Below are 17003 nucleotides of genomic sequence, written 5' to 3' on the forward strand. Positions count from 1 at the left end.
AATTTGAAGCTTACAAAGACAAAACATTTTAGTTTACAAAATTACAAAAATTGGAAGTTTACAAAAATTCCAAGTTTACAAAAATAAAAAATTCAAAGTTTACAAAAATACAAAAATTCCAAGTTTATAAAAATATAAAAATTCGAAGTTAACCAAAATACAAAAATTTGAAGTTTACAAAAATAAAATCCAAGTTTAAAAAAATTTAAAAATTCGAAGTTTACAAAAATACAAAAAATTGAAGTTTACAGAAATACAAAAAATTGAAGTTTACAGAAAAACAAAAATTTCCAAGTTCACATAAATATAAAAATTCGAAGTTTACAAAATGGACAAAATGGACAAAATGGACAAAATGGACAAAATGGACAAAATGGACAAAATGGACAAAATGGACAAAATGGACAAAATGGACAAAATGGACAAAATGGACAAAATGGACAAAATGGACAAAATGGACAAAATGAACAAAATGGACAAAATGGACAAAATGGATAAATGGACAAAATGGACAAAATTGACAAAATTGACAAAATGGACAAAATGGACAAAATGGACAAAATGGACAAAATGGACAAAATGGACAAAATGGACAAAATGGACAAAATGGACAAAATGGACAAAATGGACAAAATGAACAAAATGGACAAAATGGACAAAATGGATAAATGGACAAAATGGACAAAATTGACAAAATTGACAAAATTGACAAAATTGACAAAATTGACAAAATTGACAAAATTGACAAAATTGATAAAATGGACAAAATGGACAAAATGGACGAAATGGACGAAAGGTACAAAATGGACAAAATGGACAAAATAGACAAAATAGACAAAATGGACAAAATGGACAAAATGGACAAAATGGACAAAATGGACGAAATGGACAAAATGGACAATATGGACAAAATGGACAAAATGGACAATATGGACAAAATGGACAAAATTGACAAAATTGACAAAATGGACAAAATGGACAAAATGGACAAAATGGACAAAATGGACAAAATGGACAAAATGGACAAAATGGACAAAATGGACAAAATGGACAAAATGGACAAAATGGACGAAATGGACAAAATGGACAATATGGACAAAATGGACAAAATGGACGAAATGGACGAAATGGACGAAATGGACAAAATGGACGAAATGGACGAAATGGACAATATGGACAAAATGGACAAAATGGACAAAATGGACAAAATGGACAAAATGGACAAAATGGACAAAATGGACAAAATGGACAAAATGAACAAAATGGACAAAATGGACAAAATGGATAAATGGACAAAATGGACAAAATTGACAAAATTGACAAAATGGACAAAATGGACAAAATGGACAAAATGGACAAAATGGACAAAATGGACAAAATGGACAAAATGGACAAAATGGACAAAATGGACAAAATGGACGAAATGGACGAAATGGACGAAATGGACGAAATGGACAAAATGGACGAAATGGACGAAATGGACGAAATGGACAAAATGGACAATATGGACAAAATGGACAAAATGGACGAAATGGACGAAATGGACGAAATGGACAAAATGGACGAAATTGGACAAAATGGACAACGTGGACAAAATAGACAAAATGGACAAAATGGACAAAATGGACAAAATGGACAAAATGGACAAAATGGACAAAATGGACAAAATGGACAAAATGTACAAAATGAACAAAAAAGACAAAATGGACAAAAAAATATTTTCCGATTGACATATTCAGTGACATATTTGTCCCCAGTAGCTAACGCCTTGTCTGAACATTTTTGAAATTTGAACTTTGTGGGTTATCTCCGCTTGAGGACACAACCTCTCCGTCGAGCTGAACTTGTTGTTCCAAGTCTCAAAACTATTACGAAACGCAACCGAACCAATCCGGCTTCGACGATCCGGATTACAAATTTCAAATAGAACAAAGTGCGCGCGCCTCGTGTGCTAGAATCGACGTGTGCTCGAGCGTTGTTTACCGGTTCGCGCGAGCTGAACTTCTTTCTGATAAGGGGGCCACAGCGCAGCCATTATTGCTGCTGCTGATGTTAGAGCCTCTATCTTTATTGTGTTGACTTTGAGGCGTTTATTGCATACACGCCGCAGTATTGGAACAGTGATAACCTTTGAGTAGTGGCGATCGTGGACGGTCATCGGGAAACCGGTTCGAACCGCGATCGCACCGGATCGCTTCTTCAAAGCGATCTGTTCTAGAAATCGAACGGACAAGGCTGCAAGTCGCGATCCGGTTTGTGCTGGTGCGCGATTACAAGATCATCCCGTCCGTCCGTCATCCCCGTCTCACGTCCGTCTGTCAAGTCTGATGAGAGTGTCCGTCGTCTTCCTTGTAGATCCTCGCCATCCCGCAGTGTGGCCTCTCGACGTCGGTCCAGTCGATCTCGATCTGGCAATGCCTGAAGCATATCGTCCAAAACGAGGGCGGTCGCGCCCTGTTTAAGGGTCTCGGGCCGAACATTGTCGGCGTGGCGCCGTCCCGTGCGATCTACTTTTGTGCGTACTCCAAGGCCAAAAATGCGCTGAATACGGTTGGGTAAGTCGATCCCCCGATCATTCCGTCATTGACGTCCTCTCTACATGAAGTTCCGTCTATCCAAAACAGCATCATCCCGGCCAACTCGCCGCTCGTGCACATCATGAGTGCGTCCTGCGCCGGTTTCGTGTCCGCCACGCTCACCAACCCGATCTGGTTCGTCAAGACGCGCCTCCAGCTGGACTACAACGCCAACGCGAAGCAGTCCGTTTCGGAGTGCGTACGCCGGATCTACGCGACGCAGGGTCTGACCGGGTTCTACAAGGGCATCACCGCCAGCTACGTCGGAATCTCCGAGACGGTCATTCACTTTGTGATCTACGAGGCGCTCAAGAAGAAACTGGTACGTATCCTCGGAACTCGCCGGCACCCATTAACCATAAACCATCTCTCTCTTATAGTTCTTGTATGTGTTCGCTTACTTGCTAATCCTAATCATGGCGAGGGTGGTGGTGCGTGACCCGCACCGTCCCCGCGCCGAAACCATGAACTCACCTCATCTCGCATGGGGTTGAAGCGGGCCCTTTTTATGTCCAGCAAGCGCAATCTTGCTACAAACTTGTGTTGTGTTCCCAAAAAAAATCTCTTTGGCTGAGCTGAGCTGAGGCCGCTGATTGCGCACGATTGGTCACATTCCATTCCAAGCGAAAAAAAATACAGCCTGATGTGAAATGGAATCAGTCGTAAGAATCGATGGTAATTTGCTCAACATAAAATTCTCGTATACACAGTCATAGTTTTGTAGGTTGTCACGTCACACACACAAAAAAAACTCGGTGCATGTCCCCGTCGTTGCCATCGTCATCGCCGTCGTCACCTGGTCCCGATCCCGGAGAATGAGCAAAAGACACCACGGATATCCCACGGATGTTCGGTGTATGTGCAGAGTATGAACTAAAAAGAAACGTAAAATCAGTATCGTAGGGGCATGTTGCAATGGGCGGCAGCGAACCGAAGGACTTGCTCTGTATCTTGTAAGAGATAAGACAAGTCCCCACACGCTGAACAGGCTCTGTACATGAAAGGAAATTGACCTTTTTGCTTCGGGTGAGGGAGCGGCGAAACTTGTTTTGGTATCATACTTTGTTGAGGTACATGGGACTAGTTTTGTCGTTGAATTTAAATAGGCTTTCGTGAGACTTTCTTTGGGTGTGGCAATCGACAACTATAACTAATTTCAAACATAAATGTTACATCTATGTCATACTTGAAGAATTATGTATTTCATAACTTCCCATTTTTGGCAACACCAACAAATTTTAAAAATATCATAATTTTTTTTGATGCACCTCTGTAGTGTTCCCAGATTGCCTAAATAATTTCTAAAAACATGTATTGATTTGTAATGAGGTTTAAGTATTGTTATCAGCAAAACTTTCAACATTTGAACGAGCTTTACAAATTATTCCTTATATCTGACTAAAGTAGTGACATCCCACGACAGGGTTGCCAGATCTTGAAAGTTCACGATTTATCTAAAAAGTTCCTTCATTAGAAAGATAGTTTCGAGAGTCTTTTTCATCAAAAAGTTAACATCCGAAATTGAAAAATATCAGTCTCATGCGACTATATTTTAAGACAGAGTGGCCAGATCTTCTAAGTATTATGATCATAGAGAAAAATTTGTGTATTATCTGCCTAATAATTTGGCAATTGATGGTTCCAAAGTATGTTTTTTTTTAATTTTCTTTGTACAGCGATGTTAACTTCACTTGAGTATGTTTAATTTAAGACATGGTTGCCAGATCAATGATACTTTTTATGTAGGCATAGTAAATTTTCACGAGAACCAAAAAAAATCACGGATTCACATTCAGAAATGTATGATTTTATATTTTCTACATAAGATTCATAAAAAATGTAAGGTTTAAGTTCTTAACATGACAATATCTATCTAATATGTAAAACTAAAACAAGGATCTAAATGAAACGTGTAAAACTTGCTTTTAACAGGCAAAGCGTTTGGTCTAATTGGTCAAATTAGACAAAAATATTTATGTAATTTTAGAAATAAATTTGTTTTTATTTTATTTTTTTCAAAATGTTCTTTGCATAAAAATAACAGAAATTGTAATTTAAAGTTTATTTAATTCAAATTCTAAACAAAACAAACCCTTGTTTTGTCGAAGTATCTTAAATGTAAAAGCAAATATATTTTTTTAAATCAAGTTGGCACTGTTTTAACCGTCTTGAAAAAAAAAATCAGCAAAAATTACAAATTTGTCGGAAAAATCAGACATTAACTTTGAAAAATATTTGCAACGGCCTTATTTCGACTCTTCTAGGATTTGATATGATAATTGATATATAATCTAACTGTTTGAGTCGAATGTAATTAATTGATCAAAATTTTAGTTATAAAAATATATTTTTGACGTATTTGTCCTTAAAAAATTTTCAACGAGGTATTAGATTATGACAAACAAACAAACTAACAAACTCTCACTTTTTCGTGTTTGACAGTGTGCCAAACTCGCAAGCAAGCAACATTTATGCGGTCTGACGTTTTTGCAAACAAATGCAGGAAAACTGTTTAAAAGTGTGAGTTTGTTTGTTTGATTGTCGTAGTCTTAAACCTCCTTCAGCGAGACCATGATATTTTAGAGATATTTTCAGGTTTTCAGGGTTGTTACGGAAAAGTCGAAAAAAAATCCGCGCCAGATCCGCGCCGACCTCAAAACCCAATCCGCGCGAAATCCGCGCCATATAAAAAAATCGCGACAAACATAGAAGAGAGTAACATAATGAATAAAATTTTAAACGAAAAAAGAATAATACAGAAAGCATTACTGATCCGTTGATCAGTTGTGGATTCATATCCCACCTGCGCCAAGTGGAACCTTTTCTGCCGTTTCTGAAACAATATTAACATTTTTTGTAACACTTTAAATATCGTTGCTTTAAAAACAAATTCAGGAAAAAAAAAAATTAAATTCAAAACTTAAAAAAATTTAAAACCCTAAAATAAACAACCAAATTATAAAATCTAGGAATTTTGTACTTGATAATTCCCACCAAAATTTTACGCTGGAAAATCGAAACACGAAATTTATTTTATTTTCTTCTCTAAATTTCTCTAAACTAAAATACGACTCCAAAAATCAAAAAATTTAATAATTTAATGATTTAATAATTTAATAATTTAATAATTTAATAATTTAATAATTTGATAATTTAATAATTTAATAATTTAATAATTTAATAATTTAATAATTTAATAATTTAATAATTTAATAATTTAATAATTTAATAATTTAATAATTTTATAATTTTATAATTTAATAATTTTATAATTTAATAATTTAATAATTTAATGATTTAATAATTTTATAATTTTATAATTTAATGATTTCATAATTTAATAATTTAATAATTTAATAATTTAATAATTTCATAATTTAATAATTTAATAATTTAATAATTTAATAATTTAATAATTTAATAATTTAATAATTTAATAATTTAATAATTTGATAATTAAATAATATAATAATTTAATAATTTAATAATTTAATAATTTAATAATTTAATAATTTAATAATTTAATAATTTAATAATTTAATAATTTAATAATTTAATAATTTAATAATTTTATAATTTAATAATTTAATAATTTAATAATTTAATAATTTCATAATTCAATAATTTAATAATTTAATAATTTAATAATTTAATAATTTAATAATTTACTAATTGAATAATTTAATAATTTAATAATTTAATAATTTAATAATTTAATAATTTAGTAATTTAATAATTTAATAATTTAATAATTTAATAATTAAATAATTTAATAATTTATTAATTTAATAATTTAATAATTTAATAATTTAATAATTTAATAATTCAATTATTTAATAATTTAATAATTAAATTATTAATTAATTTAAATATTCAATAATTTAAAAATTTAATAACTTAATAAATAAATAATTGAATAACTAAAGAACTTTCATAAAAAAATAAGAATTTAAGAATTAGAAAAAATCTATGTTATTTTTTTTAAAAATTTTCAATGTGAGAATTTAGGATCGTTTTTGAGTCTGCATGTTTTGGCAATTTAAATTTATGAATTCTATTTTTTTTTAATTGAATATGTAAATTCTGAAATTTTCAATTTTAGACGGAGATTTTAGCAGATTGCTAAGTGGATTTCGTCATGTTTTGATAATTGGGAGTAGAACCAATTCCACCTAAATCAGAGTGGCAACAGAATCTTTAATTTTTTTAATAAACCGCAAGTTTCAAAATTTAAATATAAGATTGAAAAAACTTAAAAAATCTAAAAAGAAGTAAAGCTTTTTGAAATTCTGAAATTTTTCGAATTTTGTAATTTTGAAATTGTAATTAATATGATCGCTCAATATTTATTGTTTGCTATAAGAATAAGAAATCTCAATACATTTTAAAAAATAAACGCTCTTTAAGATTATTTTTAAAGATTCGTATTAAGAAAAAAAACAATGAATAGTTTTCAGAAAAAAAATCTTCATTAACAACTTTTTAGAAATTGATGTTTTTGCACTCAAAGAAAAAGATTGAATTTATTTAATTGCTTATAATATTTTCCTTTGTACCTTGAAAGAAATTCTATCGTTTTCAATTATTTTATTTATGAAAATTGCTATCCGCGCGAAATCCGCGCCTGAACAAAATAAGCCAGCAAATCCGCGCCAGATCCGCGCGATACGCGCCACCCGCGCCATCCGCGCGATCCGCGCCGTCCGTAACAACCCTGGGTTTTCTAAATTTTGTGCATACGATACGTATTGGCAATTGTTAATAAGTCCCAGAATGACACAGTAGATTCCGTAAATATTAGGGGTTAAAAATTTAGACTTAGATATTTTGAAAATCATATCCCATTTGAAACTTTTACTAAATTCCAAATAAAATTTGCATTTCTAGTATATTAAATCTGAACTAACATTTCTCGAAAATGTCTTAGTTTGATATCTTCACTTAGGAAATGTCCACTCATATTAATTATATAGTGCATCTTCCTATGTAAAAAATGAAGTTGACGTGGAGAACATAAAAAGTTTATTTGCCAAAAATCAGCAAAACTTAAAAAGTAATTATTTTCAATACAAAGTCGTATGGGAAATGTATTTGGTTTGGGCTATTTTATCCAATCGTTCTCGTATAGTTATAAATAAATGTGGTTTAAATTAGTCGTCGATTACAACTTATAAATCTTTTGAAGTGATGCCAAAACAAGGAAAGCATTGCACTTGGAATAAAACTTGTATTTTAATTGATGCCAATCTCATCTCAATTTTACTATGTGCATGCTCTTGATCAGACCACATAATTAATTTAAAAGAGATCAAAATGCATATGCGAACATAAGTTCGTCACTTTTGCAAGTCCGTATATCGACTTTTTATGTTTTCTGGCTGAATATTGGAGAAAGATGATTCTTTTGTTATCTAGAATTTGACTAGAGTTGATGAAATACAGTTTTTTGACCAGATTTGACATGACTTGAGATGTAGTCGATCCGACAAATCTACACAAAGGAAGCAAAAAGGTCAACCGAATACCCGTACAAGCCACCACCCTCGGATACCGTCTCCATCCGAGATTGATCCGAAGAAAATTGTTGAATTCGCACATGCCCCGCCCCGTTTTGTACCGCTAAATTTCTCGTCTGTGTATTTCTTTTCCCTATTTTTTAGTCTCTGTCGCGCGCACACATCGCTCTCGATCTTCGTCCTTCATCTGTGTCTGTGTTGTGTGTGTGCGTGCGTGCTTGTTCGAGGGGAGTTGTCCCCAAATGTCCTCTCCCGCGAAAAATGACACCCGCATCTAGTATGAGTTTTACATATATTTTATTTAATATCATTTAATCAATCGATTCCCAAAACAAAAGGCATCTGTTTGTTGTCCTTCATTTTGCGCTGCGCTCGAGTCCCCGTGACCAGGGGTCACACGTCTCAATCGTTTGACCCCTCCCGGTGGACCTTCAGCCAGCGGCCAGCATTGTCACGCCAACCAACCTCTTCAAGATATCGCCGAGCCTGTTTTTGTCTAATCTCGTCCGTTCGCTCTTCACCACCTGTACAGAACGAGATGCGCGACACCAGCCCCGGCGACGACAAGACTTCGCGCGACTTTCTGGAGTTTATGGCGGCTGGGGCGACCTCCAAGACGATCGCGTCGGTGGTGGCGTACCCGCACGAGGTGGCCCGGACCCGGTTGCGCGAGGAGGGCAACAAGTACCGCAGCTTCTGGCAGACGATCCACACGGTGTGGAAAGAGGAGGGCAAGGCGGGACTGTACCGGTGAGTTGGAGTTAGACTCAAACCTCGGTTGAAGAAGCAGGCTAATAAACTCTTGTTAAATTTTAGTGGCCTCGGAACGCAGCTGGTCCGGCAGATCCCGAACACGGCCATCATGATGGCCACGTACGAGGCCGTCGTGTACGTGCTGTCCAACCAGTTCAACAACCCGGCCGGCAACCTGATGGTGGGCAACTGAGAGCAGGCCGATGGTGGCGGAACCGATACTGGCTATCGGTTCCCGGCGCTGGCCACGCTGCTTGAACGCGCTCGCGCTGCCGAGGAGGAGGAGGACGTCACCACGGGGACTACCACCTTCGAGGTCGAGCTCGAGTCGGCGTTCATTGTACATTGTATTAGTGATTTCTTCGTAGATCTGTAAGGATCTACCGCGGAAGGTACGAACGAACGCGTGAGGAGGGAGGGTCATTGGATTGTTGTTTTTTTACACGCGCGCCCTCCGCAGAGAAAAATTGTTAAACATATTTATATACACAAACACACAATTGATTATTATATTTCTCAAAAATGCGAACAAAATTCTGTAGTTTGTAAGAAAAGCGCAAACACATCGAGCGATTTGTTTCGATGATTTTGCCCAATTTCCTGTTGTACAAGTGAGAAAAGATTACAAAAAAAAAGAACACACACAAAAATCTTGAATGATTGTGAGACTGACTGTGAAATTTTGTTTTGTTTTTGCAAAATGTTAGTTTAACTTGTTTTTGTTTCGTTTATTCGCATATTATTTTCGGTTCTACGGAAAAGAGAGATTTTTTTCTGTTTGCAATCCTTAATTTGCTTCGCTCGCTAGTTTGTAAGCTATTCACCCCAAATTAGTCAAGAAGCACCAAGTCGCTTGAAAAAATTATATTAATTTTTGACTCGGGCTTCCTTAATTCACATGTAATGCTTTATCGTAAAACAAAACCTTCTAGTTCAAATAAATACGCAATAGAAACTCCAAGTCGACCAAATCAAAGGGAAAGGGGGGCATCTTCCAACTGCAACGCGAGCCAATTAACGCACATCTAGAGCACTTTTAGGGATTCTGATTTGTGGTTAATAGAGAGAGCTGATTGTCAGGGTGGTCACTTAAGTCCAGAATTTAAGAAAACAAAATAATCTCAAAATTAATCGCAAAAAATACAAAACACACTTCTAAAAACATGTGTGAAAAAACTGCATAAAGTGATCAACTCTTGTTATTTTAATTTTTATATTTTTAGCTTTGATTTGTCAAACATGAAAAAAATGTCAAAAATATCAACATTTCTTGAAAATAACAAAGTTTGTCAAAAATAACAACAGTCAGAAACAACAACAATTGTTAAAACTAACACAATTTGTAAAAAAAAATTGTCACACAATGTGTCAAAAATAACAAAAATTTGTCAAAATTTAAAAAACGCATAGCATAATATGCTAAAAATAACAAAATGTGATAAAAATAACAAAATTTGGCCAAAAATAACATATTCTGTAAAAAAATGTCAAAAATAACAAAATTTGTTGAAAATAACATAATTTTTGAAACAAACATAATTTGTCATTTTTGTTTGCTAATTTTGACAAATTTTGTAATTTCTGACATATTTTGTAAATTTTAACAAATTTTGTTATTTTTGACACATTTTGTTTTGTATTTTTTTTTATAAATTGTAATTTTTGGACAAGCTTTGTTGTTTTTGACAATTTTATTTTACGGACTTGTTATTCTTTTCACAAATTTTGTTATTTTTGAATTAATTTGTTAGTTTTGACATTTTTTTTTAATTTTCGGTTTTATGTAATTTTTGAAACTTTTTGTAATTTTTCACAAATTTTATAATTTTTGACAAATTATGTGATTTCTGAAATTTCTTTTATTTTTGCCATTAAAGATTTTTTATGCTTTAATAGGACGCGTTTTTTCTTTTGTTTTTCGAACAGTTTTAGAAGATTTCAAATCCTATTAATTTTCTGAAAATATGAGAGCAAACAGAAAATTTCAATAAATAAGTTTCAGTGGCCACCCTGCCAGATTTTGATTTGTGATTGATGAAAAGAGATATCTAATTGCGCACAGCACAAAAGAAATCATTTGAACTGGAAGTGTGCAGAATGAAGCGCTAGTAAAGTGAACGGAAATTACAGTTTTTGTACGGCTTCTTACAATTGTTGTTTTGTAAATATTAGGTTTCTAGCACTAGAACACTCATACTGGTACTTGAGCGTAGAGTAGACAGAAGGAGGCGCGCGCGCCGAGGTTCAGTGAATTGGGTAAAGCAACTTTTAGTCAGTTGATTTTCTCGGCTGGGCAAAACTTGTTTACTAGCAGCATTTATGTATACTTTTTTAGTATTTTGGTAATGAAAGTAAATTTTGGGTTCTAAAAAGCACAGAAAATCTGCGGGAAAGGGAAATTAGCGACAACAATTTTGCCGGGCTAGAAAATGTCTAGACACTCTGTGATTTACATTATATTAACCATATTATATTTAAGAAAGAGAGTAACAAACAAATTTGTGGTACGCGTATATCAAATAGTCGTATTGTATGTCTTAATCAGGAACAGAAAGGAATTTTGACTAGCATTACCTAGAACTGATTACAGCTCTCGTGAGCCTACCTTTAACCCCCGCACTGAAAACAAATTGAAACCGAAATCAAAGCTTCGTCGTAATGTCACAGTGCTTAAACTGAACCTTTCCCACTTAACTTAAAAGGGCGCGATTTTAAACAAAAAAACTAGAAAACACAAATTACGTTAACAAAACAGTTAAAAAAGTACAACGAATAAAAAATCGCATTACAAATAGCAAACAGACAAATACCGAAGAAAGTTGTGCCAAGATTTAGAAGCGTAGTAGCGGAGGTCTGACCTATCTCAACGTCGGCAAAGCCGGCTGACAGTTGACAAAGTGGCGCTGGACGACCGCCAAGGTGCGGTCAATGGCCGGCGGCGTTGTCGTTGGGAAGATGAAAAAAAAAACGCGCAATTTGAACACGTACTAAAAATGCTAAAGATAGTTTGATGATGGGAAAGGGCGTTTTACACTGAGAAAGATAGAGGAAAAAAGTTATGAAAAAGCGATAAAAAAATAAACACAAATAATTTTATTTATCAAGTTACAAGTGAATTGTACCATTTGAAAAAAGCGTAGATTGTAAGGATAAAATTATACAAAAAAGGTAAAGAATACCTGAAAAACATACATGCGGATATACACGTAATGCTTGAAAAAAAAAAAAAAACACTGAATCGGATATTTCCTTTCAAATTGATGAAAAGAAACAAATATTGAGTTGTTTATTTTATGAAATATATAACAATAAAGATAAAAATTATGAGCACACCCTACAATATTTATTATTCCAGAGAAAATCGTCCACATAATTGAATCAATTTTCATAACACTAAACACAATCATCATGACAACAATAAACCGTTTGGTAGGGTATGTCCACCTATTCCGTACAGGAAAATGTGATCTGATCACAGAATCCGCCGCGTTAGATTTTGTACAGTCCAGACTCGATTATCCGAAGTTTCGATTATCCGAAGTGAAATTTTGCTAAGGCCTTCGGATGATCGAGTCTGGACTGTAATACATTTTCGGGTTTTCTTAGAGGTGCTTGGTACGTTATCTGGCCACAAGACTTTCCGGAAAGCTTTCATCGGACGAAAACAAGATTACCTAGGAATTTTGGAAAAAATGCACAATATCCCGACATTTAGGAAATTGAATAAAAATTCTAACATTTTCAAAAATTCCAAAACTTTTAAAGTAACGGAAAATTTCCCAGTATCAAAAATTCCAGAAAAGTGGAGATTTAAGGAAAAAAATCAGAAAAATCCAAATGTAAAAAAGAATCCAAAACTAAAAACAAATAAAATTCAAAAAATGGAAAACAATTAAAACATTTCTAAAATTTCCACAATTTTCAACAATACTACAAATTCCATAAATTCTAAACAACAAAAATACATACAATCTCCCAACATACCACAAATTGAAAAAAAACGTAACATTTTGAAAAATTCCAAAACTTCCAAAGTTACGGAATAATAAAGAAATTCCAAAAATCGCCAATTTTCCCGGGATTTAAATTTTCCGGGAAACGAGAATTTTTTTTTGTAAATTTCGGGAATTCCGGGGAAAAAAATGCGTAACCGGAAAAGAAGGTGTGAATGCCTGCCACGAACACACAAAAAGTGTTCTAGCGTGTTGCTCGTACTGACTCAGAGCAAGGGTGAGATGTAGGCGTAAGGGCAGTGCGTGTTCGTCGGGAACCTGGTGCATAAGATCGGTCAAGGCCCGTTCTTACACTGAAAATTGCGAAATTGCGAATATAGGAAATGTTAGAAAAAACATTGCCTAAGTTGACCCCTTAAAAATTACATTTTTAAAAACACTGACAAAGTCACATAAAACAAGTTAAACTTCCAACCCTAAGATTTTCATAAATTTTAAGAGTTCTTATTTCTAATGCTTTTTAAAGATCAAAAATTGGTTGTAAAATAGATTTTTGGCGAATTTTTATATCGAAGCCCGTCTAGAGGCGGGGTTAGGTTGTAGAGGGTTTAGGCATATTTATAAGAAATTTGATGGATATCGACATGAATCCATCGATTTTCAGCTACTTTTCAGGAGAATCCTATAAAATCGAAAATAAAGTTGCTCTAGACCCCCCACGAATATCAGACATGCTAATTTTTTTTTTGTCTTAATGTTCTCGGAAAATACACCGTGCCTTATACAGAATTTTCAGCTCACCAAAATGATAAATCATTGGAAAAATCTTTAAATCAGATATAACACAACCCGCTTCACTCAACTGCTCAGAACATTAGAAAGTGTTGCCAGATTTGCAATATCTTCCCAGCAAGTGTTTTTTTTAAATAAAAATAAAAATAAAGTGAAGTTCATTTCGGATTACAAAGAATTACAAATTTCAGTTGGTTTCAAAGATTTTTATTGCTATGTTCTTCTTGCTGATATGATTTATAATACGGTTCACGGAGCAAAGTCGGGGAGGTCGGGATTAGGAATGATGTTGGATTATTCCAGAGGGGGAGGGGGTTTGTTTTTTTCCGCAAGCTGGCTAGGGGTTTTTGCTTTAGCGTGTAAGTTTTTTTTGTTTCGTAAAGATTTTGATGAGTATTTTTTTTTTCGTTCTTCGTTTCGCAGTGATAGAGAGAGGATTATTGTTTCGTTTGTCTTTGTTTTTTTGGAACTTTAGATAGTTTGGCAACTCGCACTTTTTTTATGTTTTTAAGGGTGTGTTTGTCTTTTTTTTTACTTTACTCTTATCAAGCTCGGAACTTGTGTGGGTGTGTTGTGTGGACATTTCGATGGGGTTGATTTGTGGAACTTCTATTTTGCGTTACAGGGTGATTTGAAACAGTTCTAAAGAACGATTTAAGTGAGCAATAGCTATTAGTTTTGGGATTTTTTCGGAAATAAAGGGATCGAACCTGTATTTGACTTCGTTTTTTTGAGTCGTGTTGCTGGAACTATTTATCAGTGTTTGGATGTGGTTTGGACCCGAAAAATTAAATCTATTGTTGTAGATAGCGCTATATATGTTTGTTTCAATGAATTCTATTGTGTTTATGATAGTTTTTTTTGTTCATATTTTTCTGCTCTCACTTTTTAACGTTAAAGTTTGAATGTGTTTGTTTGTGTCTGATGTTAAAATCTTTAAAACATTTCGTGGTAACATTTTTTTTGTTTATCTCTTAGTTGATTTTGAATATCCAGCTTCGATTTTTTGTTTGCTTTATCATTAATTGTTTGTGAGAGTATGGGAATACTCACAATTGTACCATTTCTCACCTAGCGTTGACATAAAAAGTGTCTTAAGTTATTAGAAAAAGCTGTCTTGCAAACAATTCTTAACCAACTTATGTGCACATCAGTTCTATATATTTCATATAATATATCGCTCGCTTTTTAGCTTCATTAACCACTCAAGATACAAATGCAAGAAAAGAAGGTTTTTTTCTTTTCTTTTTTGTTGTTCGTCAAGATTTAGAGAGACGCAAACGATGGAGCGATAAAGTAATTGATCTCATTTTGGGACGGCTTAAGGTTGTGTGTGTATGTTTATTTATCATGGAATAATTCCTCCCTAATTTTTTAAAAGTGTTATCAGGAAGTTATGTTTGCTTACTGCTTAAAGAGGCCAGCATAAACTGCGTTGGGGAAAAGGGGGGAAAAAGCTTCGAGGCAACTCCATTAATGCTCTGCGATGCTGGGAATGATTGTTGAATTGAGGATGGCTTGTTTTTTTCGTTTTGTTGTTGTTTTTGTTTGAAAAATGTGAGATTTGTTGTATCATTGTTTGATGAAGTGGTTTAATTTTGGCATATCATATCGGCGAGATTTGCTCCCGATCCACACTATACATAACATTTGACTTTGTTCAAGTTTCTGTTTTTGCTGGATGTCTAACTTATTTTCCTCATTTTTATTGAATAGACTCATCAAAATCATAACAATCATGATACCGCGCGAGTAGTATTCATCCTCTCTGTCTAATATGTACGTTTTTTTTACTTATTATCCCGTTTTGTGTTCATCTCGAAACTCGATCACGAAAACTTATGCGTACGTACGTCGGAGTATGGGTGTGTGTCTGTGTTTGATTTTGAATTTTTGGGTGGACTTGACTTTCAAAAAACGACTCTATTAAGGACTAGATTTACAGCTATTTCAGGCTTATCCGATTAAAGATCGCTCGATTTCTCCATTTATCATTTATTTTATTGTTTGAAAACTGTGTTTTTTTTACTGTAATTGATTGACTTTTCTTCTTTATTTGTTTTTCGTTTTGGAAATCGTTACTTATTTTAAGCTTGCTCTGGTTTGAATTTTTTTATGTCTTGCTTTTGAGAAAGATGTCTAAGAAAGTAAAGAATGTGTGAGTTTGTTGATTTCGTTCGTTAAATTGATTCTGAGTCTAAGATTTCCGCTAGAGTGAATTGTACTTGAGAGATTAATGGGAGATTGGTTCGTAGCCATCGAGATTAGATTGGATCTTTCGATAGTCATTTTGGAATGAGCTTGTTCTAGAAATATTAAAATTTGGCAAACTTTTGCTTCTATTTTTCAGTCTACACTTTTTTTGGATTTGGGAATTCTCTGAGACTTCGAACAACGATTTAATTTTCTGTTAGATGTGATATTTTAAATTTAAATTTATACACTTTTGAAAACAGTCAGGTCCATAAGTGCATTTTGAAGTATCTAACAATCTTGATTATCTCAACAAAAAATCTTTTTTCACGAAGTGTGAAAATTGTTTAAAACATTTCCATACAGTCCAAATCAACTGCTGAAATTGCATGAAGTTTTTTTTACGGCTCAATGATGGCCATTTTGGTCACTGAGAAAGTTCTCCTGAAGCCTTATGTGAAAATCCATTCAAAGGATTCTGAGAAATGACTAAAAAAAAAAATATTTCTGAATTTTTAACATTAACCCTTCAATGCCCGAATTATTTTTTCGTTTTTTTCCGTATTCAGGAGGTAGGTTGAGCAGCTTTTGTTGTACGAATAAAAATATTTTCTTGATTAATGTTTTTCTTGTTCCATTTTTTGAGTTTTTATTAGAATTTCTCTTGTTAAGTTTATGTTTGTTTTTGATAGTTTTTGGCTTATTCTACCATCTCCTCCTATCCTTTGAAGTTCATGGTCATTATATTGATGTTTTTACAGTCACTTTTTCAATTGTTTGCATATTTTTCACGTTTTCTATTGAAAAAAGCCGTAGAGGCATATTCTGGAACATTACAAAAATTACTGCTTACTTTTTTTTTTACATAAAATATTCACACTGAAAAAACATTGGCAAAGTCACATAAAACAAGTCAAACTTCCAACCCTGGAATTTTCAAAAATTTGAGGAGTTCTTTTTCCAATGCTTTTTCAAGTTCAAAAATAAGTTGGAAAATTTATTTTTGGCGAATTTTTACATCGAATTCCGCCTAAAAGCTTGTTCGATCTTAAAGCACAATGCGTTTCCAGCTTGGGACTCATTTCAATGGAGAAGCATGGTACTTTTAGTTCAATTGTTATACCGTAATCCGAAAATATATTTTTTCAAAAAATCTGATATTTAATATATTTTAGACTAGAGGTGGGCAAAAAAAGAGCGAACCGCCCAACGAGCCGGTT

General features: G+C 33.6%; 1 protein-coding gene across 1 annotated transcript in view; it reads left to right on the plus strand.

Annotated features, from left to right (window-relative positions):
* Window positions 1-12177, plus strand: part of LOC120418384 (mitochondrial carrier protein Rim2-like) — a 31830-nt gene extending 19653 nt beyond the window's left edge. The window contains exons 3-6 of the mRNA XM_039580763.2: window positions 2356-2555; window positions 2625-2898; window positions 8625-8842; window positions 8909-12177. Of these exons, the coding sequence (XP_039436697.1) occupies window positions 2356-2555; window positions 2625-2898; window positions 8625-8842; window positions 8909-9038 (822 nt within the window). The 3' untranslated portion in view covers window positions 9039-12177. The remainder of the gene's footprint in view (window positions 1-2355; window positions 2556-2624; window positions 2899-8624; window positions 8843-8908) is intronic.
* Window positions 12178-17003: the final 4826 nt, after the last annotated feature.

The sequence above is a fragment of the Culex pipiens genome, unplaced genomic scaffold (assembly GCF_016801865.2).
Source record: "Culex pipiens pallens isolate TS unplaced genomic scaffold, TS_CPP_V2 Cpp_Un0001, whole genome shotgun sequence".
Taxonomy (NCBI): domain Eukaryota; kingdom Metazoa; phylum Arthropoda; class Insecta; order Diptera; family Culicidae; genus Culex; species Culex pipiens.